Raw genomic sequence first — 27,528 nt, 5'->3', positions numbered from 1 at the left:
ATTTGGTCACCCATTTGCTGAGCTCTTTCACAAAATGGGTTGGAGATAACGTCTTGATCAAGTCACCGCTTTCCCAAACAGCAAATGTGACCTCATCCTCGTCGACCATTCCCAGTCTGGCCAAAGTGAGGCTTTCACTCCACGGGCAGCACTTGCATTCACCTAACATAAAATTTGTGGTTGGGGAGCTGTAAAGGCACAATGCTATCATGCCTTCCAATGAGATTTCCAAGCTGGTTACGTTCTCAAGTGCAGAGACACAAAGGTTAGCATTAGCACAATAAACGCAAACCTCTTGCTGTGGTGTGAGCAGCACCTATTTGGACACATGCTGTAAAGCTTTGACACGACTGTGGCACTTTCGCAGTGAGCTGCTTTGAACATCTGGAACATCTCGCGGATAGAATGTGTCATAAACTGCTTTGAGACATACTCTCTGTGACCATTCGTTATGACTGACACAACGTCATCTTGTTTGTGCTCTGCCGAGAGCACCCAAGTTCGTCCTTGGTGAAGTAGTCCAGCGCAGCTTGTACATCCGATGGGCTTAACCTCGACCTCGTCAACGGTCAAAATCTGACCACATTTTATGCTTCTCGTGCCAATTTCGAGCCTTTCCTAGAAGGTACGTTGTGACAGCTGGGATTGCCTCTTGAATGCATTTGTTTTCAACTTGTGGTGGCACGATGGTGAAGAGACGGAGACTCTCTCGATAGGACCTTGAAGCCTTGTACGCTTGCTTCAAGCTATTTAACCAGCCAGCACATGCTTGACATTCTGTCACAGACGGTTCAGGTGTACTGGTGCTTCCGTATACAGCGCTTAATGTTGAGCATATTTTCGTCACCATGACGCTTTCAATCTTGGCCCATTTTCTTTTTCCGTAAGATTGTCTGCTGTTTGTGAATGGAAGATGGTGACTTCAATGGTGAAACACCAGAAGAAATGTGGACGTACTTGTTCAAGTCGTCAATCACTTCTTCCTGAAGGAATGCCTTGTCTGCTTCATCACGGGTGTCCCTAGATGAAGACAGGATTTCCTTGAGGCACATAAAGCAGTGCTGGCAGACCTTGTAGGTGTTGCGAATATCCTCAGCCTCTTGCAGTAGCTTCCGCAGGAAGGCGACATCCAAAACGTTTATGCAACAAAAAATTTTTTTTCTTAGCAATCTTCTGAATGCGTAAATAATTGGCACAGAATACTCAGACCAAGCTATGAGCCCCATGCATCGCGTGTATACTGAACAGCTAGACCAAGTCGAAACGTTTGTACTGAACAGCACCGCACTTTTTCTGTCACTTTTTCTGTGCCGTTGTCATGACTGAGCCTCCAGAATGCCTCACGGTTTCATGTTTTATGAACAAGGCCATCTAAAGCTTTTCACTGTGAAAACATATGGACCACGCTCGTTATCAAAGGACAATGTCCGTCTGGCACCATAAGTGACATCTGCTGTTCTCAGCATGCGAAAGCACGTCAGCAAGGTGCTGCTTTGGCAGCCTTTGACTCAGTCATGCCGCACTGCACTTTCTGGGCAGCTGAAATACAGAGATGAAGGTGGAGTAAAGGCAGGAAGATGTTATCTGTCAGCAACACGGAAAACATGATAACTAGAAACGAAATAAACGGCTCAGGAAATGACTCGCATAAGTTTTTAGAAAAACACAGCATGTCGCACGTGGAGGTGCTAAAGAAGGTTCCAGTACCAATTGCAGATGGAGATGGGGAGCAGGCAGTGAAGTGGCACCTCCATACTGGCGCACCTGCTATTATGGAAGCACTCCCTCACTCGTGGATTAGCTTCCCTTGACGCCGCATACAGGTAATTTGCTGTGTGCACCAGGCAGGTTTTGGAAAGATCAGCCACAACATGCACTCGCAGTGTCTCGCATGCTGTTGACAAGAGAATAATGGAGGTGTAAGTGCTATGCCCACAAAGGTTGTAGGCTGGAAACTCTGTGTGCGTTAGCACTTTATAGGGCAGCAGCGTGCCACTCCCACACACGCTGGACACAAATAAAATCTGACAATACACTTTCGTTGAAAACAACCTGCCAGATCAAACTTCTGAAGCAGCAAAGAAATTAGAACTAGATGTGCGAGAATGCAAACTGATAGACAACCAGCAAAGGTACTGAAGCCAGCACACTCAACATGGGTCACTTTTGCCCGTTATATTTTGCAAATAAAGCAAATGAAGAAACATTATTGCATCCACGTTTTTCCCGACATATGCGAACTTCCATCCAAAATTTTTTAGAGAAATGGAAACCGAGTTATGTTTTTTAACATAAATTTCTTTGAAAAAACTTGTTTATTGAGCTATTTTTTGCTTGTGTTTCATGTAGGAAGGTCATCTTGAATGAATGTTGCAAAGAGAGCGTTCTATGTTTGACACATTTTTCAAGTTTGTGTAAAATAGAAAATGCGCCAAGATGCATCGAAGTTAAAAAAATTTTTTATTTGGGCCTTGTTATGAATCTTAACATTTTTTCCATTTGTGGACAGCATAAAAAAGGCATGGAGGTAATTTACTGTGAAGTGTATTAAAATGAGCAGAAAGTTTTTTGACACAACGTTTTTAGTTTGCATTTAATTCAGCCATGAAATCTGAAAATATTGTGGGAAGTAACAGAACGACACTTGCGCCGCCACTTTCAAATATTTTCTTGGCTAGCTGGGAACGCTTTTCGGCAATAAAATTTTCGATTCAGTTTGAATATTCGTACATTACATATAAAATGAAAATATCAAGCTGACATGCTTGTTCAATATCTCCTGGAATCGCCCAGCATTGACAGCACGCAGTGATTAAAGATATGACTGGTTTACCTCAGCCAGAAAAGTAAGTACAATTTATTGTTGAATGTATTGCATTTCGTTACCCTGTATGATTTCTCATTCACTTCATGGCAAAATACATGTGCACTTGTCATTTGCACCAAAATTCCCTGGCCAGTTCTGAATCTTCAAGCCTTCACAAACTAAAAACAGTGCATATATTTAGCCTTCAATATGACAGTCGCTGCAGACAATTGTATAATGACATCCAAGTTGCTGATCATGCAATTAAGCAAGGGTTTTTAAGTTACACTTGCCCGTTGTCTATGGAATGGAATGAACCCAGCAGAACTGCTCTGACCGGAGTTCACAGGCCACAAAAGATCAAGCGATGCACCAGCCTGACCATCGTTTTGTGTGGTGAAATGCTTCCTGCATATTTAATTCTTTGGCAGCTGGCAGTTTCTCAAATTGGTGTTTTCACAACTTCATGCTTTGTGCTCTCACTGGGCCCACCCCAATGCACGATATTGGCAAGTGTGCAACAAATTATAAGTTCACTGGAAACCAACAACCACTGTTCACAACCATTCCATGCCATTCCACTCCATGCAACAGGGAAAAAAAAAAGAAGGGAACAATTTTTTTTTTTTTTTTTTTTTTTTTTTTTTTTTTTTTTTTTTTTACAGTGAAGCTGTTAAGGGCTAGTTTCCCCAGGATCGTGTCCATGTGTAGACACAAAACTCGAGCCTTCTCCGGCATCCGCGTCAGAAGCCATCTGCGTTTGTGCCATTGAGTATGCGCCTTGATTGACATGGCCCTACTAGAATAAAACGTCATTACGTGGGTTGATCCTGAAGATAGTGCCGGGTCAACCCGCTGTAAAGGTGAAGTAGGCATTAAGCACTCCCCATACATGGGCCGATCCTGAAAATAGTGCAATGCTGGGTGACCCGCGGCGGAGGTGCAGTTCCACATTAAGCGGCCCACACACACAGCTTTGCTGGTCATCCTTCTTCATAGAGTGGAAGTGCACTGAGTTTTTTGTTCATAATAAAGTGCATGTTACTGATAACTTATGAATATAAAAAATTGCACACCGAAAGATCAACAGTCCTGAATATACAAGGTGTCCCAGCTAACTTTAGCCAGAGTTTTAAAAATATGCGAATGCCACGTATCTGGACAGAACCAAGGTAATGCTTTTCGTCGCATGGTGATACTCTGATTATTTTTGTCATTCTACCTAATTACATAATTAGTCCTAATAAATCAACATCTCAAATATAGTTAGATGAAAAGTGTCAATGAGACAATTGTAGAGCAATATGAAAAACTCCCGATACTGTTTTCTGTTGCTCAGTACGTGCTACATAAAAGTTCTTCCGAGTGTGAAAGAAGCCTGCGAATACATACAATGTGCCTTGAGTGGCCAGTCATCCAGCAATTTTGCGTGTATTTGTGGGCTTCTTTTAAGCTAGGAAAAACATTTTTATGTAGCACGTATTGAGCAACAGAAAGCTGAATCAGGATTTTTTTATGTCGCTCTACAGTTTTCGCATTGACACTTTTAATCTAATTATAATATTTGAGAAATTTATTCATTCAGACTAATTGTCTAATTAGGTGGAATGAAAAAATAATTTCAGTACCTCCAAGAGATGACAAACAACATTACCTTGGTTCTGGCCAGCTACGTGGGATTCACATATTTTTAGAATTTGGCTGAAGTTAGCTAGGACACCCTGTGTACATATGTTGAATTTATGGTATGGAAAGGACAAGTGCGGCAGCTATTGGGAATAAGTCTTATACTGTAGAGCGACTCCATCCAAGATATTTTAGGTAGCTACCACGGTGTAAAAATATTATGAAGTATGCAAATGGCGGTGCCTCGCCATGCTGAGGGTGTGCTGACAACTTGCATGTGTTTCGGCCATCCTCCAAGGGGCAGTGCTACATGTTCAGGGCCGCCAGCTCATTCGAAAGGGTAAAGCCACATTGACGTCACATCATCGTTTGCGTTCGTCGCACGCAGTTGCGAGCACCTCTGTGCTTTGTGCTGGTATACGTGTGTTGCATTTGCACGGTTTCTCACAGTATGAATTGTTTTGTTAACCTGTTCACCCATTTCTTTCTCACCATGACAATTGGAACAAGCACAAACAATACCAAAACGCGAGCGAGAGCTGACGCAAGCAGACACTAGTACGAAACGAGCGGTCGGGCGGGTCCGCATGACACCAGTTACTCGCGTGCACGTCACTGAAGGGACCACTCATTGGTCTCCACTATTCGGAGCTCACGTCTTCCATATGCCACTCTGTGTTTGCTCTTATCTTTCGCTGTGCTCGTTTGATGATGGCGCCAACATGAGCGCACCATTTAACAGAAACTGTTTGAAGCGCATGCAAAACCAGTATGCTGGGAGGGGCGTCATTCACACACTTGTGCATAATATTGTTACACCATGGTGGCCACTCTTGGGTAGAGGAGAAGAGGAAGTACCAGAGGACAGACAGACTTGGCTGCAACGAAAATTTGCACTTGTGGAGTAACCTTGCACATGCCCACAAGCATCCTTAAGGTTGATTCTAAAATGTTGCACCTAATAAGATGTGTAGTGTAGCATTGCAAGGCTTTTTGATGCACAGTGACTGCTGATGTTTTAACAAAATTTATAAATGGATTTCCCACTTGCCTCTGCTTTGTTTACACCCAAATTTTTTCAGTCAGTGGTGAAAGAAAGAATAAAGAAGGCACATAACACTAGAACAGTGCCTCTCAAGGTATAAAGGGAAACAGGTTTTCTTTTCAAAAACCACTAGTGGCAGTTGCCCAGCGTTCTGCTTAGCTATTGTTGAGGCTGCTTTGCATTTCGGAGAAACATAACTACAAGCACTTTTCCACAATCGGCCTGTAAATTGGCTTTTCCCCAGTGGTGGCTTTCATATTCACAAAAATGATTGCATGCACCAATGCAATAAATATAGTAAAAAGTCAAACAATCAAAATGCAAAAGTATCGCAGAACTTTTGAAGTATCTTGCTACTTATTTCAGATGAAATGGAAGCACAAGCAGCATTTTAGTTTAATACGTTGGACCAAAATGACATTAAATTTGTACAGCATCACGCTGTTTCATACAACCTATAGTCTCTCAGATACAAAAGCTCATGTACAAGCGAATAAACTGCTTTGCTTGACAAGAGGAGTTTTCATTGCTCTGGGTGCTATCTTAAAGCACACGGCAGTTTCTAAGCAGTACATTATGCAGGCTACAGCACTGTCCTATATGTCTCTACGTGCACCTCTACTGCCTCATCTCCTGTGTAATCTAGTCTGATGTGTGTCATTTGTGTAATCTAGTCTGATGTGTGTCATTTGTGTAATCACGTGCATGTGTGTCATTTGTGTAATCACGTGCATGTGTGTCATTTGTGTAATCACGTGCATGTGTGTCATTTGTGTAATCACGTGCATGTGTGTCATTTGCGTAATCACGTGCATGTGTGTCATTTGTGTAATCACGTGCATGTGTGTCATTTGTGTAATCACGTGCATGTGTGTCATTTGTGTAATCACGTGCATGTGTGTCATTTGTGTAATCACGTGCATGTGTGTCATTTGTGTAATCACGTGCATGTGTGTGTGTGTGTGTGCGTGTGTGTGTGTAGACGTGATCAAGTGTCTACAAAAGACACTAATGGAGGGCAGAGACACCAAGTCAGGAATATAGTTTGGCTACATTGCACAGCATTTTCTCTAGTAATGCGATTTAACAAACAAGACTCGCTTTATTAAGTGCACAGTGCATTGAAGGCCATGTTTTGCTATGAAAGGGTTGACCCAAGCTACCTCTGGTCTGATTGTATTTGAAGCCCTCCAAACTAATCGAACACTACAAATTAAACTACACTGAAAGCTCAGTATTCAGTGCAGAGTAAATTTGCTTGCCTTCAACTAACTCTACACAGTCCAGACCACAAGAGCTAGAACATGAGCCATAAAATCTTATGGTAGGTGATTCAAGTGCAAGTGCAAACGACATATTTCAACCTTTGGCTTCATTGCTTGACAGATTTTTCTTCCACTAGTCCTGTTCACAAAAGATGAAACTGCGGCATAACCTAGAACCTTTCCACAAGGCACGAGTGCAAACTCAGAGGTCATGCTACCACATGTTCAGTGCGAGAAGTTGCTTCAGTATATATAGGATTTCCTCAGAATCAAAAGTAAAATTGCAAATATTTCAATTTGCATGTCTATACATAATGAGGAAATTAAGTAGTCAACCATTTATTGAGCATCATAGCTTGAGATATTGAAAAACAGACGATGTTTGTAAAAATACAAAATTATGTATATTTCAGCTTAGCTGTTCTTCTGTCCCATCTTCATAATCACCTGCAGGTGCAAAAAGAAACAAATTCAGTGAGGTGCATTCAATAAGGTGCATCTTAAATATTTCCTTTGCTATGTATTTTAGAGCCTCAAAAATTAAGATGGGAATATTGCTCTAAGCGTATTTACTTATCCAAACTTGGCAAACAAATACAAAACTTGCCAGCTGATCCAATTTGGTACCATTAGATGTTCAACATTTAAAAGCACAGTATATTTCAAAGAAGGCTGAAAGGTGCAACATCAGGCTGCACTAGAAAACTGCACTGTTAACTGAACTCCAGTTAAATATTGCATGATGGTCCCAACTGGCTCCCTTACATTTCTGTAGGCATTTCTGTGTCCGCAACATAACCATCACGATTCCCAGAGATTGTGCCAGCATGTCGAAGAGCACTTGAGCAGCAGTATTCTGGGCTGCTTTGTTTGTGTGCATTGGAAGTCGTGCTCCAGAATAGTGGCCGAGGCAAGGGAAGTGGCATTAGCAACTTTGTTTAATTTAAATTGATTTTCAATTCTGCAAGATCGCATAAGTCTCCCAAATTTATTTTGTCAAGCAAAACATGCAGCTCACAATGGATTATCACTTTGCCAGATTGAGCATGTCAAATCAACACTTCTGTGCCCGTCGCCATAGCATTGCCGCTATGGCGTTGCTCGAGGTCGCGCGAATTTGACCGAGGCAGCCACATTTTGATGGGGGGCGAAATAAAAAGCACTCGCGCACTTTGATTTAGGGACATGTTGAAGAACACCACAATTCCAAAATTAATCCGGAGTGCACCGCTACGGCCTGCCTCATAATCGAATCATGGCTTTGCACGTACAGCCCCACAATCCAATTCAAGTTTAATGCTTCTGCCACAATGCGATGTGCCATGTGAGGCAATGACAATGCTCAACCCTCTCAGGGGTTATGAAATATGGTGCACAACAATGCCTCAAGCAAACACCTCTCCTTGTGTGTTGTGTACTATGCTGCCAAACAGCAGTGGTGAATGCAAGGTAACGTTTAACATCAACTCACCACTCACGTGTTGGATGAAACATTGAATTTAAACATTTGCCGTCAACATCACTGCTAATTATTGTCAGTCAAAGCAAACAGCACAGAAATCTTCACTTACATTGATTCCCACAGTGCATGGGATCTGCATAATTTTCAATTATTACTTTATCTTAGTGGTTTAGAATTGGCCAAGAGGCCCCAACCAGCCCAGTTTTCCATTCCCCGTGATGCAAACCTACCGACTTCACTTCGGTGTAAGCTTCAAGTCCGTATTCCCCAAGTTCACGGCCAATGCCAGACATCTTGTAGCCTCCAAAGGGCACTTGTGCAGTCAACACATCATAGCAGTTCACCCTGAAGCAAGAAATAAATTTTTACAGAATAAACAAAGGTGCTTGGAGAACAAAAAGAAAAGTACAAGCCAGCAGTTGTCTTATAATGTATTGTTCATGCAGCACTTAAGCATAATGCAGTACAGTATACAAATTTGCTTGGGAGCTGCTGCATTTAGAGAGAACAGGAGTTTACGGCAGGGTCAGTGTATTTGATTGGTTTTTGATTGGTCAGTGTATTTGATCGGAGCCGGTAGAAGTTCAGATTGATTGCTATCTGAGTGCGAGACGTGGCTCTCCAACCAAACACTCTGACCGATCTCGGAAGATTGCATGCCTTTGGTGCCTCGACACTACTGGTATGGGCACTATAGACTCAACTTACAGCAGCAGCAGCAGCAGCAGAGACAGTTCCTCCACTTTCAGCAGCCACTTCTATTCCAACAGCCGATTTCATATCTGCTATTTTCTGACATCGTGTGCATGGATTGCATCCAAAAAAAATCGAGACATTGTACGGCATCTAAAACTTCGGTCGCAGTTATACAGTCGACTTCCGTTAATTCAACCCTGACAAAACCGACAGAACTGATCGCATTATCCGACTGGTTTAACTAAACAAGATGCTGAAAAACTCCGAAACATACCACTGATTCATTTGGCAGTATTTGCCCGATTTGAACACATCCCGGAATCAAATGCGCGGCCACTTTCTGCACGTCAAAAGCAGTAAACTAACGTAGATATGACATTAAAGATCCTAAACAAAGTAGAAATCTAACGGGCACCCGATTTTTTAGCAAGAAAAATCGTTGCACCATGATGGTCGGTTTTCTAAAGTCAGCCACGCCACACTGTCAGCTTTGGCACAATACATTCGTGTTATGTGGCAATGTGGCAAAACATGCAAATGTGAAGGCAGTTTATGTTTTAGTCTGATTGCACAATGCAAGCAATTTCCTCTAAGCTCTGCTGAGGCAGGCGCTGCCACCAGAGGGTTTGCTACGGAGGCCACCATAGGGTCACCCTGACTGGTCAAGTTCTAATTATCCGGCAAACGCCAATTTTAGGATTGAAACAATGAAATTTTGGGCCTACAGAAATGCATGGGTGCCGGCGGGGACCTTTAGCCAGGACCGAATAAACTGAAAAATTGAATTAAGCTGAGTAGAATTAATGGAAGTTTACTGCACATTGGTTTGATAGAGAAGATGGTGGTGCCACAAGAATGTTAGAATAATTGAACAAGTACATAAAATTGGTTGGCAACTGTAAATGAAATCTCAGGTTTGTCTTGGCTAAGAGCCATGTCAAGGGCAATGAGACTTCGTTACCAACACCAAAATTGTCGATTGTACATGTCTCCAAAATTATTTTCATTCATTCTGAATACATCGAAAATTCAGAATACTGAAATTTGAACCGAAGCGAATACCAAACAGAGTAATATTTGCAAGATAAAAATTTACTGAGTATCCGTACATGCTTATGGTGTTATTCAAATGTAATCTAGATTTAGTGACACAAAAACATTATAAAGCACTTATTTAACGGGCAGGACAAACATTATATCATAACATGAGCAAGATGAAGGACACAGCAGGTCACTTTGTTCCTGTTATTTTGCACTTCTTACCACATGGACTAACTAGCCCAATGGTGTATGTTTTTGCTGTATTTAATTGCCAAAAATTACAAGAAGAAAACAATGGGTCAGTTAAAATGAGAAACACAACTGCTCTAATGAAATGCAGCTAGTCAAGCACCCCCCCTCCAAAACACAATTACACCTAAAAAAAAGAAAGAAAAACTATCAAAAGCCACAAAGCCGTATGGGACTATATAATGAAATGTTGATTTAGTGCCAACAATTCGCACTGTGCCTAAATTATTCCAGCACCAGACTTCCCTCCATTAATATTAGCATGAAACTATCCCCAAAACATATTTATGAAAGCTGGGTTCAACAATGTGAAATGGAAAGGGGGTGGGGGCAGCACAGAGGCAAAAATTTTGCACAATCCAATTAATGCCACAGTGATAGAAAAAGTTACTGATGCTCACCAGACAGTTCCAGCTTTGATCCCAGATGAAAAATGCAAGGCCTTCTCAAGGTCTTGTGTGAAGAGGCTCGCAGCTAAACCATACTCAGTACGGTTTGCACGCTCGATCATCTCATCAATATTTTCAAAACGCAGAATCTGCATTACTGGGCCAAATATCTGCAATGGAAAGAAATGCAACTACTATGTTAGTATGCTATACGCCATAGAATAACAGTTGAATGGAGCTTCTCTATACCTTCCCCAAGACCAGATGCTGCATGTACGAATGTGACAAAATTTTTGAAAATGCTTTTGCACAGCAAAGCAGGTCACCACGTAGAATGGATAGCTTTATATACAACTAACAGTGTCGTCACAGTAGCCGCCAACTTAAATGTGACAGGGATGCAAGTGTAATCTTTTTGGAGCAACATTTAGAGCAGCTAAAAACATTAAACCACTAGGAAAAAAAAAAGCATTTAGAGCACATTATCACAGTATGTGCACACATTCTTTGTGATCTTGGTAGCACGATTGCTACAAACTGTACAACGTCAATCCATCTGTACTATGGCTGTTTCCTTATTTACTTAGATGAAAATTTTTTTCCTTTCAAACACAAATGTCAGAGACATCCTCCAAAGCCACATCTTCCTACAAAGTAGATATTGTGGGGTGTTCGGCATGCAAGCTTTTCTGTGTACTAGTGCTAACAAGAGAAAGATGGTGTTTGAAAGTAAAATGCAAGTTGTCTTGACAGGAAGTAAAGAAATGTGAAAGATTCTACTTACATCCAAGAAGACAAATATGCAAATCCCATGCACTTTGAGAATCAATGCTATGTGAAGCATTTTACAGGAAGCTACCTATCTAGCCTTGTTTGAGGTTTTGCAAAGTGTTACAAAATGGTGCAACATGGCCATGTAAGGCGTGCAAGTGTGCGATGACAATGGAAAAGCAACAAGAATGGCATGATAAGAGCAACTTCATGACATTGACGGCAATAGCATGACGGCAACGATGACGAAAATGATGGCATGGCGACTGGTGAGTTGTACCCTGATGAAGAAACAATACAACCTGTTCTGTTACAACATCGCCCACACTGAAAGTGGTGCACTGTCACACAGCGTTTCAAAGCATTAGGTGCTATTAGGGAAGGATAGAGAAAACTGGCGCACTTTTTTTATAAGCCATTGTTGCTATGCGACGTGCATTATCCAATCATATCAAAGAGTCAGGTGGCACAACGTAACCAGAGTAGTAAAATTATTATTCAACCATTACATGCTCACATCTGTGGCCTAATGGGTAGAGCATTTGGCTAGTGTGCTGGGGGACCCCGATTCAAACACCTCCATCAGGGCCTATCAAGGAGGGCCAGGCCCCCCATTGTCTGGTAGTCAGTAATACATGCACACGTGTACCATATTTATTCGAATCTAGGCCGATAGCTTTTTTTTTTTCAAATAATTACATACCAAACTAGTGTGAGCTTACATTCGAGAATATTAAAAAAACTCACTAGTTTGTAATTGAAAATGATAAATATGGTGCATAGCTAGTGCGATCTAGAAAAGTCAGTATTGCAGCCCCTACTAGCCGAACCAGTAGCCAAACGAAGTACACGAGCGACGTCGCCATTTTGACCTGTGGCACCAAATAAGCGATGCCACAAACGAAAAGTTGTGCTAGCCGCAGAGGCATCATCAAACGTTCAAGCCAGGTGGGACTTCAGCATCTATGAGAAAAATGTCCGTCGTTGGAGGGGGCAATGGGAGACTCCTTTTGCTTGTGTTGCAATGAGGAGATAAGGAAGATAAGTTCACCAAGATCGCACCACGTTTCAACGCATACGAGACGTGCCGTACTGTCTGCGCATGCATGGGTGCCTGGATGTGAGCTTGCGAGCGTCCGCAAGCATACAAGGCTAGCAGCGATGGAGTAGAGTGAGCTTGGCATGTTCATATTAAATAAATACTGTTTTCATTTTGTGAATGCTGTCCTCACTTACGGTGGTGTTGCAGACCATTGATCCACCATGGGTATTCGGCATGGTCTGCTCGACCACAGGGGAGCTGCGACGCAGCACCGCTATGCCCCATTGTTGCAGCCAATGTTCAACTGGGGACCATTATTCACTGTGACGAATGGGCTGCATACAACTGTATCAGGCTTAGTGGATGCTAACGGAGTGAGCCTCAATTTGCACTGGGAGACAGTATACCACAGTGTGAACTTTGTGGGCCCCATCACGGGCATTCACACGCAAAAAAGCTCAGTGCTCTTCCACTCTGTGAAGGATGAACAGCGAAGCTGTGTATGTGGGCCCCTTAACTGAACTGCACCTCCACCTTTGGTCGGCCCGGCATTGCACTATCTCCGGGATCGGCACACGTATGGGGGCGCATATCGCCTTCATCTCCACCACGGATCGGACCAGTATAGCACTATCTTCGGGATTCGCCCACATATAGGGAGTGCTTAACGCCTGTTTCACCTCCGCCACAGGTCGGCCTGGCATTGCACTATCTTCGGAATTGGCACCTATATATGAGGAGTCTTGTGTCTACACAGAAACGATCCTGGGGGAACTAACTAGCACTTAAAATGGAATGTTATTGGCAGAAAGTGAAGCGCCACCTCCTTACCATCAGCTACAGGGTAACTGTACTGCTGCTTGAGTTGCACCTCGCATGCCTGTGGTGGCAGTCAATTAATGGCCACAAGTGTTGAAAAGACTCATTTCTGCATTTGTTAGAAGCCATCGCTTGGTGCTGCCCAGTATGAAGGCTTTTCTGCGCTTGTTAGAAGCCATCGCTCGGCGCTACCCAGTGTAAAGGTACGTCACAAAGTAAAGGAAAATAAAGCTCAGTTTTCTGACCCTTTCCTTGTATGAATGTTTTCCATCATTCCTGCGTGCTTACATACACGGTATGCCCGTGGCACAGCACTTTCGCACTAACCAACGCTCAATTCGTCTTTATAAGCCCGAGCAGTGAGTGATCTGTTGAAAGAGGTGCACACGCCAATGTGCACTCGGGAAAGCGTGCACAAGCAGGTAGCAAGCTGCGTCAATCCAATGCAGAAGACAGAGGAGGAGCAGGAGTGCACTGCCACCAACTTATGACACTAACCTTCACACATGCACACATGCGCACACACACATGCACACGCTGAGGTCCTAAGTATGGATATTTGGACACAAATTCTGTTAGCTTACCTCTTCTAAATGGCTCCAAGGAAGGTAGTATAGCAGTATCAGCTGCCACTTAAATGATTAGATTAAGGACCCAGGATGCATCGCGCCAGCATAATTTTCAAGAAGACATACACAGCACATACAGAGACAATGCTTTGGACCCACAACTAAAGGAGCCTTCAGCTATAAGCATTGTACCACAGGCATCACAATATACAGACTACGCACATGCTGCATTGGCACTGCCATGATTTTTGTTTCTGTAACTCGTATTCCCATGCGTGTGACTTATGGAGTGCTGCTGCAATCACAATTATACAAATCAACGACATATACTCTTGTTTCATAATTAGTAGGCAATGATGTAGATGCTGTGCAGGTAGTGCAGCCAGAAATACCACATCACAGTGCAAATGCTTCGTTATATCCAGAATTTCGTTATATTGAAGTTCGTTATGTCAAGGTTTAACCTTGCAAGGATTTGGAAACGAGACAGCCTCGTTCCCAGCTTTTACCTCTTCATTGGCAATGCGCATGCCATCCTTAACATCCGAGAAGACAGTTGGTTCAACAAAGTAGCCTGTTGATCCATGCCTGGCTCCACCACACAGTAGGCGAGCTCCTTCTGTCTTACCACTGTCAATCAAGTTCAAGATTTTTCCCAGCTGTTCCTGGTCCACCTGCATGCATGAGCATAAAAAAGTTCACCTTATAACAAATTCAGCATTCATAGCCTCTCGTTCCATCTTCCCACAGCCTTGTATGCTTATCTGCAATGTACAGTAGAACCCCTATGACATGTTTTTCATTGGACTGCAGGAATATGAATTACAGTGAAACCTTACAGGCTATGTTTCTTACAAATACATTTTCCCAGTTTATAGCTGCTGGAGTCCTGTCCTGTATGATAACAGTGTGTTCAGCATGTCCACCTAACATTTTCTTGGCTACATTACAAATATATACTCCTGCTGTCCTACTATGAAAAACAAATTACAGTGAAAAACGTGATTGTGCTGTCAGAGAGGTATGGTTAAGTAGGGTCCAACTGGAGAGGTTGGATGCAGCATGCTTTTGTCCGGTCTATTTCACTTATCAGAAAGGCACCGAGCCTATTGGCTCAATGTCTTTCATGTCAGTATCATGTCAGCAAACAACACATTATGTGTATATATATATATATAACAGATACATGTCAGTATCAATACCTGGGGTCCCTGCGTGGTGTTCGCATCAAAGGGGTCACCGAGAACTCTCTCCTTAGCAAGTTCCACACTTCGAGCCACAAAGTCATCATAGATGGCACCCTCCACAAAGATGCGTGAGCCAGCACAGCAGCACTGGCCTTGGTTGAAGAACAATCCAAAATGAGACGTCACTATTGCTTCGTCCACTGTAATGTTGACACACAAAGGAAAAAAATTCAGAGGGAAACAAATGCACAATGCACCATGAATGTTCTGTCTAGCACTACACAAGCCCTTAATTCCATGAAAAATTGAGCAGATGCATTCGATGTCATAATCTGTGTGCACTATAGATAGCTCACATAAAATCAGCTCATGTCATCTGTAATATCTTTGTTTAGTTCTTGTAGCTGTGAAATTGTTAATCGCAACAGGCTTACGCTCAAAGAAATGAACGAAAAATGAAAAAATCTTTAAAATTAATTTCACATAGTCTATTGGCTGCTCTGTTAAACTAGCGTCATTTGATTCCATCAAAGAAGCTTAATTATATATATATATATATATGGTTGATTACACTCACAGTTGGCATCCTTGAACACAATGTTAGGACTCTTTCCACCCAGTTCCAATGTGACCTTCTTCAAGTTTGACCTGGCAGCAGTCTCCATCACCAACTGGCCAACCTGTGAACCGCAAGACGGGCAGGGCTTGGCAAAGTTTTCCACACCAGAAAGCTCTCAAGAAGTCTAGATTAGATTATATGTAAAATCATTCTGTTACAGGTATAGCATGTGGTGTTTCTTCAACTGTTCTGTCACATGGAAAAATAGAACAAATCAAGACATTACCGCAAGATGCTCACCCACATGGCTCTGCTATAGGTGTACAACTACTTAGTTTATCGGTATTGCTTGAAAACTGGCGGTATCGCCACGCATTTATCTTTTTCCGAGACATGCAAGAACTGACAGAATTTTGGCTAGCGATCAAACGATTACTGCATATTTCTCACTCGCTTTGTTTTTCTGACAAATGTGCACCACTGAGTTTGCTTGTGGGCGCACTCAGTGGCATGCCTTGATTTCATTATAAATAGCCATCCCCCTGGGATCGTATTCTCTAACTATATACTTTGTTTTTTTATTCATATGGCCTTTCGTCATTGGTTCAAACATCACTCGACAACCACCTTAGTTGCAGGCATTGTGCCCTTAGTGACAGTTGGCAAAAATGGAAAATGAAAGTAAGTTACAAAATATGAGCCCCAGTTGTGCTGTACCTATTTAAAACAAAAATAAATTGTATGAATCTTTTTTACATTGGGGCAATGCCTTTCACAAGGGGAGATGCACTTCTAAAAAAAATATAACATGCAGCCTTCAAAGGATCAAGTAAAAAAAACAGCACAGTCACAACAATAGCTCTGGTGTCTTGTTGGACCTCAGCGCATCTTGACCATTGTTGTAGTTGAAAGTTGCGATCCTGCCATTAATGTGCGTGAACCTTGTGGAACTAAGACACAAAAGATGGCCAACCTCTGTGGAGCCTGTGAAGGCAAGCTTGTCAACATCCCTGTGAGCTGCAATGGCTGCTCCTGCTGTAGGGCCCATGCCAGGTACAACATTGACCACACCAGGTGGGAAGCCAGCCTCGGCCACAAGAGAGGCCACATGAAGTGCCGACAGCGGCGTTTGCTCGGCTGGCTTCATAACCACTGTGTTGCCCATTGCGAGCGCAGGGCCAAGCTTCCAGGCCTGCATCAGTGCTGGGAAATTCCACTGCAAGGAATAAAAACAAGAAATGACATTGTTTTACAATTTATACTGGTGTCACATCGGACATTTTCAATCGTGATCGAGCCCAATCGATCAAATTTCTTGATTGCAATTCATTTCTTAGTTCAAGCTGTGGAAGGAAGCCAATCACGATCCAGCAATTCGATCCAGATCTGGCTTGATCGTGATAGAAAACACCCTGTGTGACTGAGGTTAAACAGTTAAACCTCGATATAACGAACTTCAATGTAACCAAATTCTCGATATAACAAAATATTTAATGTTTCAGAACCTCTTTTCTACAGAGCACCATGCATTTAGAATCTCAATATAACGAAGTGCATTTGTGTGGGATTTCAACATAAAATTTCACTTTCACCGTGAAGGAATGCCAAGGCAATAAATGGAAACTTCGGCAGATGCAGATCGTCAAATGATTGAATTACTAGCGGCTGTTTGCAAATGCACCTTTGAAGTTACGCACCGCACAACAAGAGCGCCCGCAGAATAAAAAATCAAAGAACCCGGAACTGCTGTCGTAACACGTGACCGTACAGCCTGTAATGATGGCGGCAGCTGCCATGCCGAGAAAATGGCACGAGTGGCGAAGCCGGAGGTCAGTACGAGTGTGTAATGGTGACTAGACAAGCAGGCATGGTCCTTGCCTGAGCTGCACAAATAAAGCGATGGCTGATTTCCAAGTATTGTAACTTTTATTCAAATCAAGAGCATCAACTGCACCGCACACCACGCTGTCATATCTTGATTTCGCCAGCTGAGAGGGGAAGGGGAACAGTTATCCTCTTTGCCTATGCCTCCACCCTATTGTCAGACTAAACGCTGCACACAACAGCCGCGTCACATCAGAGAAGCTTTGCACGAGTCCTCACTTTCTTGCATGTGGAATCATGCAGACAACAATAAAAATTTGGAGTTGGATATCTTGGAGCAGACACGCTAGAATTCTTCCAACTGATACTGTTTAGAAACACGAATGCCTCTAACTATTCAATACAAACATACCCACTTACAGCCGTCAACAAAATGTTAATTATTCAATTTTAGTTAGTTGAGCTGCTGACAACGATAATTATAATCTCACTGTGTCCCCCTGGCGACAACTTATTTGCACAGGTGGTCTTTGCATGCCTCCCAGTGTCCAATTTTAAGAAAATCATAGAGCTTAACTTTGAAAACCCGGTATATAAAGTTATTTCATAAGCTAATCCATATAATTTCACAGTGATACAGTGAAACATTTATATGACCGCATGATTTGGGTAGCTTCTGCAGCACTACCTTCTAAGCTTCATACTTTGTGTTTGCACTGGTTTGCACAATTTTCTTTGAAGCCTCTTGTGGGTCATACGAACACACACACACACACACACACACACACACACACACACACACACACACACACACACACACAATAAATAAACTGTTAGAAAGACGCAGAGGCATGCACCAAATTCTGCTCATCATTTATCGAGTACATGATGGATGGTACCACATTACTATGCTACAGAAAACAGAGGTTTTAACAATCGGTATCTGTGCCTGACGTGACGATTGGCGAGAAAGAGCATATATGTCAGTGGCACCATGTGATAGACAAACTTGTTATCGCAAGTCCTTTCAATCACCTTTATGTGAAAATAAGTGTTTTTGTTACATAGAAGTATACACAAAGGCAAGCAAAGTAAAAGAAAAGGGAAGAAGCAGGCTGACAACTGCTACCGGTAGAGGTACGTTTTCCTGCTTTTTAGGATGGAGAGGATGGAAACAGCAAGGGAAGATAGGCAGTGTGCAACAAAGTTTAGTTTCATGCAACATACACATTGACAAACACTAAAGCAGCACAAGCACTTGCTGTTCTGCTGGCTGCGTTTAAGCGCAGAAAAGTGCTTTCTAATTAGGGATGTGTGAATTTTCTAAACTTCTGAATAACAAATAAAATATTGTCCTATTCGATTCAGTCATCAAATCAAATAGTCAATTTCACTTGGTCCTCGAATCTAATACTCACTATTGGAAAATGTGAATATCTTTACGATAGTTTTCGAATGCTTCATGTTGGCTGTACAAAATCAGACACGACATTGAAGTAATTTGATAACTTTCATCCTGTCCCTAGTGGACACCATATACTAGAGCACACCGTCGTTTAGACAGCCAGAAATTTCTGGATAAACACGATCACTGGCAATAAAAAGCTTAGACACGGCATTCAACAGTGAGTATTGTTTGGTACTATTTAGAGATGCTACACATGTGTGCTCTCACCAGATTAAATATGAATACGTTTCATTGCAACTTCCTTTAGACAATAGTGGAACCATCTGCCACAACCATTTAGGATAGAGAAAATGCTTTTTCCGCTCAGCAATTACTGCAGACGACACATATATAGTTAGGCCATGGAGTTGTACACCAATGTAAATGGGCACACGAAGGTGCCTTCCTAAACTCTATACAATGACGCATGACCGCATATGCTCCGAAGAACCCTCATAACGTTTGCAAACAAATTTTTTAGTTGTTCCTAATGTTCCTTGTGTACTTTTATTGAAGCATACTTTATAATGACAGTGTAATGAGCAAAACTTTATAATGTTGTGAATAGTATGATGTGGAAGTAGTCTGATAATAACAGTGAGAGCTGCACATTATTTGCAAACTACTCTAAAAATATTCTATTCACTTCTGGCACTATTTAATTTGTGTTTGATTTGTTTATGACACTATTCAATTTGTATTACTGTTTGCACATCCTTACTTCTGATGACAGCAGCTTAGAACATATTTGACTGGAAAAAAAGTGAAATAAAGTACTAGTACACAATTAATTACAAACAGGACAAACACTTATGATAAGCTTACTGTGCAGCACATTGAAAACCATTGAAGGTGGCACTCAATATTTCGCTAAGATAATGTAAATGAATATGTAAATAACTCCAATGAAAAGCAGGTCGCACTCACAGGAATAATCTGCCCACACACACCAACAGGCTCATGGCGTGTGTAAGCAAAGTAGCTGCCATCAAGGGGGATAGTCTTGCCATGGTTTTTGTCTGCATAGCCAGCATAGTACCTGCATAAAGGAGTAAACCAACACTGGGAAATAAACAACCACAGCACTCAAGAGCAAAGAAAGCATGAACTGGCATTCTTTTTATCTATATGTAAATAAAAGTTGCAGTTTAATCCAAAAGGCAAAGCTTCATTGATAGCGATAGCAAAGTATCAAACTACACAAAGTACGGTTCGTCGTTTTATCAACTGTATAAATTGCAGCAAACATTCCCTCACTAATAACATTAACAAGCATGGTGTCACGCATATACAGGCAAATAAACAGATCTTACTCGATGACATTGAACACTGGCTGTCACAACACTGGCATGATGAAGCCGCAGGTAGAGGGTAGTGAATGCACCTTGCTGCCTCTTGCTTCAGTGCACCTCTGAAACTTAGATTGTGCGACCTCCAACACAATGCTAGCCAGGAAGACAACACACATGAAGCCACTAGCAACCTCGGCTCGCCTAATATTTGGTACCACCGCACATTAGTACCTCCAAAATAGGGCACACGGGCTGCGTATACCCTCATCCGCGCGAACAGCCAGCGCAGCGATCATCAGGCTAGAGGAGAAGACGCCCGCTCACGTGCGACCCCCCACAGCTCCAGCACCATTACCGCACTACACTATAACTGCATGTTCACTGCCCCCTCCCCCACCATGCAACCACTTGATCACGTGACCAACATTGGATGCACAGGAAGACTGCATGCATCAAGCCAGCATCCTTCTCGGCTCAACCGCGCACGATTCCCCTCGCACCGACAGCATACGGAGCGCGGGGATAGGATCTTATAGCACCAGGACTTTACACAGACCATCACAGCGACGGCGAAAATTCGCCTGGAGTGTCCCTATATAATTGCTATCGAAATAATAAATGGTACGTCAGTGGCAAAATGTGCACGATGGGCACCATGCACACTGACATGCGACGCAACGCAGAACATAATGTACTACAAATGATACCTTTCCAAGGTAGAAGTATGCTTGTTATGTAGTGGATGTAGATAGCAGAAAAAAAGAAACAAAACCACGAAGGATAGCTTGCAAAGCGAAGAGTACATGAATGCAAGATAAATGGATGCCAGCACTAATTGCTTGCTTCAAGCACAACATAAAATTCTGAGATTTTACATGCCAGTGCCATGATATAATTACGAGGCGCGCCGTAGTGGGGGAATCCGGATTAATTTTGACCCCCTGGGATTCTTTAACGTGCACCTAAATTTAAGTACACGGGTGCTTGCATTTTGTCTCTATTGAAATGTGGCTGCCGCGGCTGGTACTAGAACCCACAAACTCGTGCTTGGTGTGCGTTCAAGCGCAAGATATGACTGCCGGCCCAAGCTGCCCATGTTAGCAGTTCTTGAAGAATAGGCCAGTTTCATTTTATTATATTTCATTAGGTTCGTGTCAAAAGCTGACTAAATACCCAGCAGCTCTACCTGTTGTCCAAGGAACAATGTGCACTTGCTCCAGCTTTGATTTAACCAAATTCACCGTGAATAAAATTTTATTTGTAAAGGAACAAGACGAAATTAAGCAGCCACAGCTGTCACTACCCTACCAGTACGATTGCACTGTCCCCTTCGCCAGCATTTAAAGAAAAGAAGAAGAACGGACAAAGGACGATAAAGATGTATGTGACACGAGTGCCAACAAGATCCTGCACATTAACGGTGCGGCACCATATGCGTAACGAAGGGTTTAGTGGGATATCCGAGATGAAAGCAAACAGGCATTTACAGCCTAATGGGTTCATTAGCAGCCCATGAAGTACACGGTTACCAAGTATATTGATATTATTTGGCGATGAGTGCCTCCCCGACACCTGCTACTCTCTAGCGTAGAGACTAGAAAGCGACACAACATTTTTACGCACCAATATTTCAATATGTATTTTCGGGTGAATGACGACCAGCGCTGCAGCGTCGCAATAGTGAAATAGCACGCTGTTTGTACACCAACTTGCCGCGTGCATGACTGGCGGCCTTCGTTGCATAAATAGACGTGTCATGATCCGTCCGATGACCCGATCGCACGGCGGTCATGCTGTATGCTTTGGTATCGCTAAAGATCGCTCCTATATTGGCCACAAGTCCAGATTGTGAAGTACTTGGGCCCTGGTCCCAGCCGAGGTCGGCAAAAAACTGCTTTAAAGACTGCAATGCGTTTTTTAAAGAAAACAGGACTCACTGAAAAACGATAAAATGTGCAAACTTATGCGTCCCTTTTCTTAATTTTTTTGAACATTCTCTTGTTTTCTGATCTTTTCTGCCCTTACCCCATCCCCCTGTGCACAGTAGCCAACTGGACACTTAATCTGGTAAACCTTTCTGCCTTTCACCTCTTGCTTTCCTTCATTCCTCTGCTGCAAATTCACATGCCCATGAAAATTATCACATACTGTTCTCATTACTACAGGAATTAAACTTTATGGAAATAGAAAATTATTTGTACTGCATGAAAGAGGAAATATGGTGGCTAGTGGAAACAATTTGCGAGAGGGAGGGAGGGCAACAATGGTGGTAGGAAGAACATTTATATGCTAAACCTGCTATGCTGAGCTTGGTGCCTCAAAATGAGGATTTAAGTTCTTTAAGGGTTTTAGGATATAAATGTTCTTTTGTACAAATTTATTGTCCATGCTTAGAAATAGAACTAAATTTTAATTTTCTTTGATAGAGAACTGTGTATGGGCATTACATGTCTAAGGTGGAGTGCTATAAATACACATAGTATATGGCTCTAAAGAAGCCTGAAGCCCAAACCCCACAAGAGAGAACTTGTGCATGTCGACCGGCATCTTTGAGTGACAAAATGGGCCGTCGCACCAACAGATTGCTTGTTCTTGTCGCTCGTTGCCTGGAAGTGCTATGAGTGACTAGCCAATAGTGCGAAGCCAGAACTAGATGTACATCAGTAGAGTACTACCGATTGTCACACAACGAGCAAACAACTAAATTTTGATACAAGCAAGGATAAGAACCTACTGCAAGACCTTCAGGAATATTTTATGCTGCTCCTTACATTAAAACAAATGAACTTAAATTAATGAAGCACGCGTCATGCCAGTTTTGGTACGCATTCGCTGCCCTCATGCCGGCAACACTGGTGAGATGTTGCTCAAAGATGTCGCTCGCATAGGGTATGACTTATAGGTGATGAGTGCACGCAACAACCATCTCCATCGTGTCGCTGTTGCGAACAAGATTGCCTGCATGGAGTTTATCCTAAAAACAATAAAAAGTCATGCACAAACGCTTGTGTGCGTAAAACAGTCTCAATACTTTCTAATATGAAACAACCTTTTGCATTGGAGAAGTGCTATATTGTTATGCAACCATTGCAGCTACTACCTCCATTAGAAAACCAATCAGTTAGATTGATAGCTAGAAAAACATGTAATCTTATGTAATCCATGTACGTCTTATGTAATCACTATAGATTTTAACCTTGCCTTGGCATAACACATTTGGTTACATTCCTTTTTATACAAGTTCCAGTATACTTAAATACCTGTGCTGGTCTGCTCCCAGCCGGCAACCTTGTAAAATATATATTGGAGAATTGTACAGACATGAAGTTCACTGGCCAATTTCAGCACTGGTTCAGTGCTTTCTCATGAAATTACACTTGAGATGTGTGGCACATGTAAGCAAAACCCAGCTTCCTTATGGGTCTGTCTCGTTCAGGAGTCCTATACACCTTGCTCATGAAGGTACAACAATATAGATAGACGTCACTAGCCAATGTAATTAACTTTGGCATGACATTTTTCTGTGCCTATCCAGTTTCGCATACACTCTCTTTGCAATGAACAGGCAGAAGACAATGCCTGGCATAAATGCCTAAATCGCAGAGTTCATCATGCAAAGGTCACAACTGGCTTTTCGTAATGCACAGGTAGATATAAATGCAGAATAAGAATTGAAAATTGTATAAAGACAAAAAAAAAAATTAGCATTAGAATGCCCAGGCATAATAGAAAGGTGATGAACTTGTACCTGAGGCACTTGACGACAAGAGGCAGATCAATATTGTAAGCATCTGCAAAAGGCTTCCCATTGTCCAATGTCTCCAAGCTCTGATAAGAAATAATGGTTGATGTAAGAAGAAGCAAATTTCCATTACATGTGTGTTCTGATCACTAAAGAATATCAACTTACAGCAAGGAGGCAGCGGTCTCGCTCAATAAGGTCAGCAAGACGATTTAGCAGGACACCTCGGTCAGAGGCGTCCATGGTGCGCCATTCAGATCCCAATTCAAATGCCTGCCTGGCTGCTCTCACAGCTTTGTCGACATCAGCCTAAAAAAGCAGGGTTTATTTTGATAACTCTGCAAGCACTAGCATGGCACTTTCATGGAAGAGGTACACAGTTATACACATTGTAGGGCAGCAATATAATGAAAGGAATATATTAAACAAAGCAATGTAGAAAAAGACAATTGACTAAACCACAGTGCAACCGAGTTTACAGACCAGTGCCATAAAAACTAATACAGGGTAAAGTATACCAAGCACATGGATGTGTTTCCGATTTTCAACCATCACAACTGTAGAGCCAGAAAAATTTCAAGTCTAAGCACTGTGCAATTAAGGGATTTCTTTTTGCATCACAATATGGAAGCAAAATGTAGTGTTTGCCTTTGAGCAAGTTTCAATGCAGGAAGTAGTGAAACTTTCTGAAAAGGTAAAATACTTAAAACACCCTGAGGCTTTATTTACATGAGCAACATCTCTCAGTTACCAGTACAATATCTTTTTATGTGCTCATTTCTTTACCTGATCATATTGCTTCATCATCATTAATCTTTAGAGAAGGGGGAAGTTCCTCTTGATTCCCGAGTCCCTGCTTACAACAGCATCATCAAACCCAATGACAATTACACAGAGGAATGCACAGAATAATTTCATGTGGGAACATCAGCAGTGCAAGAGAACGTAAATGATTTGTGATAAGTGCCATATGAAATCAACCACACAGTATTTATTCAGAAGAGCTATTTATAAGATTAGGTCAATTAGACCAAGCTGGTTTGTACGCTTAAGTGGTCTAACTTCAAGTGTTCCCTGACTGGACTAATCTTCAGTATAACGTTTACCTTCAAGATTTTTCTAAGGGTAAACTAAACATCCACAGTTAAGGTCCCTTCACAGAAAAAGACAAAGAGAGGCAAACGCATTCAGCAATACATAATACAGTATCAATAAGTGTGGCACATCACAGTGCCACGCACTGGCATTATTACATCCTACCTGTTCATTTGCACACCCATAATGTAGTGTTCAACAAATGGTTTTGAACTACACATAAAACCTACTTTGATATTGGGTATAAAGCGCATTTTAGATCCCAAGAATTTTACAAAATTGATTAGCCTTAGAGAATAGCATGCTCAATATCACTGACACTTGATTAAACCACCAATAGAATGCTAAATATCAACACTTCCCTGTCTTTATATTTTGGTTATTTCTCCTTTTATTTAACCTTCTTGAATGCACTGGTCCAAATCGGGATACATGTTGCATGTGCAAATAAATTTCTATTATGTGCCTGCATGCCTTTTGCCTGTCTCACCAAGTAGGTTCACAATTTTATATTTTCAGTTGTCTTTGAATAAGCAAACCTTGAAGGTGCAGTACTGTTAGGTGAAAATTTCAGAGGTCTAATGTTCATTTTGCACAAGAATTACATCAAGTGTCACGTGTTTACAAAAACTTGGCTAAGGTACTGATGAACTAAATGGTTATCCATCTTCAGAGTACTGAATCAAGTGTTCACTTTTCAAGTGTATCTAAATAAATGAACTTAGTTGTCTGGATAGCATTACGTTAATGTACTGTTTATTAGAAAGCTACTCAAATATTTGTAACACGTAATGCAAGGGTGAAAACGGTAGCATCCACTCAGTCAATTACATATGAACGGCTTTAGCGCGATGCGTACGGTGGGTATGATATCGCACGTACTACGGTTCCTTCATTTTACGTATGAGTAGAATTTTTATACAGAATAGCCAATTGGAGGCATTAATTACCTCTCGGTGAACCGCTTTTTTGCAGTGGAATGAGATGGTAATGAATTACCATATACGTACATGTATACATGTCCTGGTGAGAAAAAGAAAATGCATTACCTTATCGCCTTCCTGAACGTGAGTAATCACTTCTCCTGAGGCAGGGTTGACAGTGGGAAAGGTCTTACCCGAGGCGGAGTTATGCCACTCATTGTTAATAAATATCTGTAGTGGAAGCAAAATGCAAGTAAATAACCATGAGTAAAACGCAAACCGTGATGTCCAAATGACACCGCAACCGATGCACTCAACTGGCAAGCCATTGCTACATTTCTATAAAGATGCTCAATTTTACGGAAAAGTCAGACTATCCTCGCTTCAGGAGTCGTTCACGCCCCCTCACCTGAGTGTAGGCGATGTTAGGATTCCGCACAGGTTCTGCTGCAACAGCAGCGGTGGATTGATGGAGCACGCCACACCGCCTGACGAGCGACAAATTACGCGCCGCTGCTCGGATAAGCATGACTGTCAACGCCTAGAAGTTCCGCACGGATGATCAATAAAGCGCCGGGAGCCAATTTCAACAACTGTTTCTGCCACGCGATGACAACAAATAGCGAGCGGCGACAGCAACCCAGCAGGGGGCAACAGCAATGCACCTGGGCTTACACTCGACACCCTCGCCACTCGCACCCGCTCCTAGTTCCTACGCTCGCCACTTTGCTGTCGCCACGTGTGCTTCTATAACAGGCGTCGCCCAGCATGTCCATCAGCGTTAGATAGAAACCATATCTATGTAGAAACACACAAGCAGATATGTTTTCCCAGCTTATCGTTCCTAGCCGACGGGACGGCCGGGCGCCGTTGAGCGCTATCGCAAATATTTACGCAGAGGGAGCGCAGAAAATTCTGTTTCGAATTCGCTAAAGTCCCTAGATTTTTTTTTTTTAATTCGCGAGCGTGATGCGCTCACTGCGAGATTCTCCTTCTTTCATGAAGAATAGCATAGATAAATACCAAATGAAATGTCATTCAGACGGCGATTCAGTAACATATAGGAAACGCTGAGATTGAGTCGATCACTGGTGATGATCGAAGTATCACTTGTGCAGTGTGACAGTTGCAGCCATCCGTTTTAAACGATTCAGCGGTAACTATGCTAGGACGAAGTCACCAGCGATCACTGATCACATATTTCTGTATGATAGTGGTAGCCATCATACATGCATGTCATCAATGGTATTTATCAAAGTGTCATTAAATGAGCATATATTTTCTGCTATCATATTGGTAACTGATGATGCAGAGTGATAATTAGTCATCCCTAGTCATAAGCTTAGTTCTTTTTCGTACTTTCATAGAGGATATACAGTCATGGGTATCAAATTAAAAGTGAGTCAAATGGCAATTCAAGTTTAATAACTAGGAGGTGCTAGCAATTTGTCAATAGTGATCACGAATCACTTTATTTGGTTTGGCAGTGGCAGCCATCCATCGTGCACATATTCATTGATATCTCTCAAACTGTCATTGAATAAGCATTCTTTTCTGATAGTGAAGAGTGATTACTGATCACTAGTGATAAGCTAAGTTCAGCGTTCTCTTACAGTTACAGAGCATCGTGTAGTGAATGTCAATTTATAAGTAATTTAAAATCGAGGGTTCGACGGAAG

General features: G+C 42.1%; 1 protein-coding gene across 1 annotated transcript; it reads right to left on the bottom strand.

The window, feature by feature from the left end:
- Positions 1 to 7,065: 7,065 nt before the first annotated feature.
- On the bottom strand, positions 7,066 to 26,565 carry LOC142572027 (aldehyde dehydrogenase, mitochondrial-like). Its single transcript, XM_075680824.1, has 12 exons — positions 26,259 to 26,565; positions 25,976 to 26,080; positions 24,000 to 24,140; positions 23,838 to 23,917; positions 19,725 to 19,836; positions 16,500 to 16,742; positions 15,545 to 15,647; positions 14,983 to 15,167; positions 14,290 to 14,454; positions 10,592 to 10,749; positions 8,435 to 8,549; positions 7,066 to 7,189 (listed from the first exon to the last, which is right to left on the bottom strand). Exons 1-12 carry the CDS (start codon positions 26,376 to 26,378, stop codon positions 7,157 to 7,159), a joined length of 1,560 nt encoding a protein of 519 aa, XP_075536939.1. The 5' UTR covers positions 26,379 to 26,565; the 3' UTR covers positions 7,066 to 7,156.
- Positions 26,566 to 27,528: the final 963 nt, after the last annotated feature.

This window comes from Dermacentor variabilis, chromosome 2 (assembly GCF_050947875.1).
Source record: "Dermacentor variabilis isolate Ectoservices chromosome 2, ASM5094787v1, whole genome shotgun sequence".
Classification (NCBI taxonomy): domain Eukaryota; kingdom Metazoa; phylum Arthropoda; class Arachnida; order Ixodida; family Ixodidae; genus Dermacentor; species Dermacentor variabilis.
This window is presented reverse-complemented; position numbering and strand designations above follow the sequence as displayed.

Excerpts from the sequence above, each read along its gene's own strand:
- LOC142572027 (XM_075680824.1), bottom strand. The coding sequence starts at position 26,378 with ATGCTTATCCGAGCAGCGGCGCGTAATTTGTCGCTCGTCAGGCGGTGT. Across the intron at positions 14,455-14,982 it reads ACACCACGCAGGGACCCCAG|GTGGACCAGGAACAGCTGGG; the intron begins GTATTGATACTG and ends TCATGCATGCAG. Across the intron at positions 8,550-10,591 it reads ATCAAAGCTGGAACTGTCTG|GGTGAACTGCTATGATGTGT; the intron begins GTGAGCATCAGT and ends TTCTTGCTTCAG.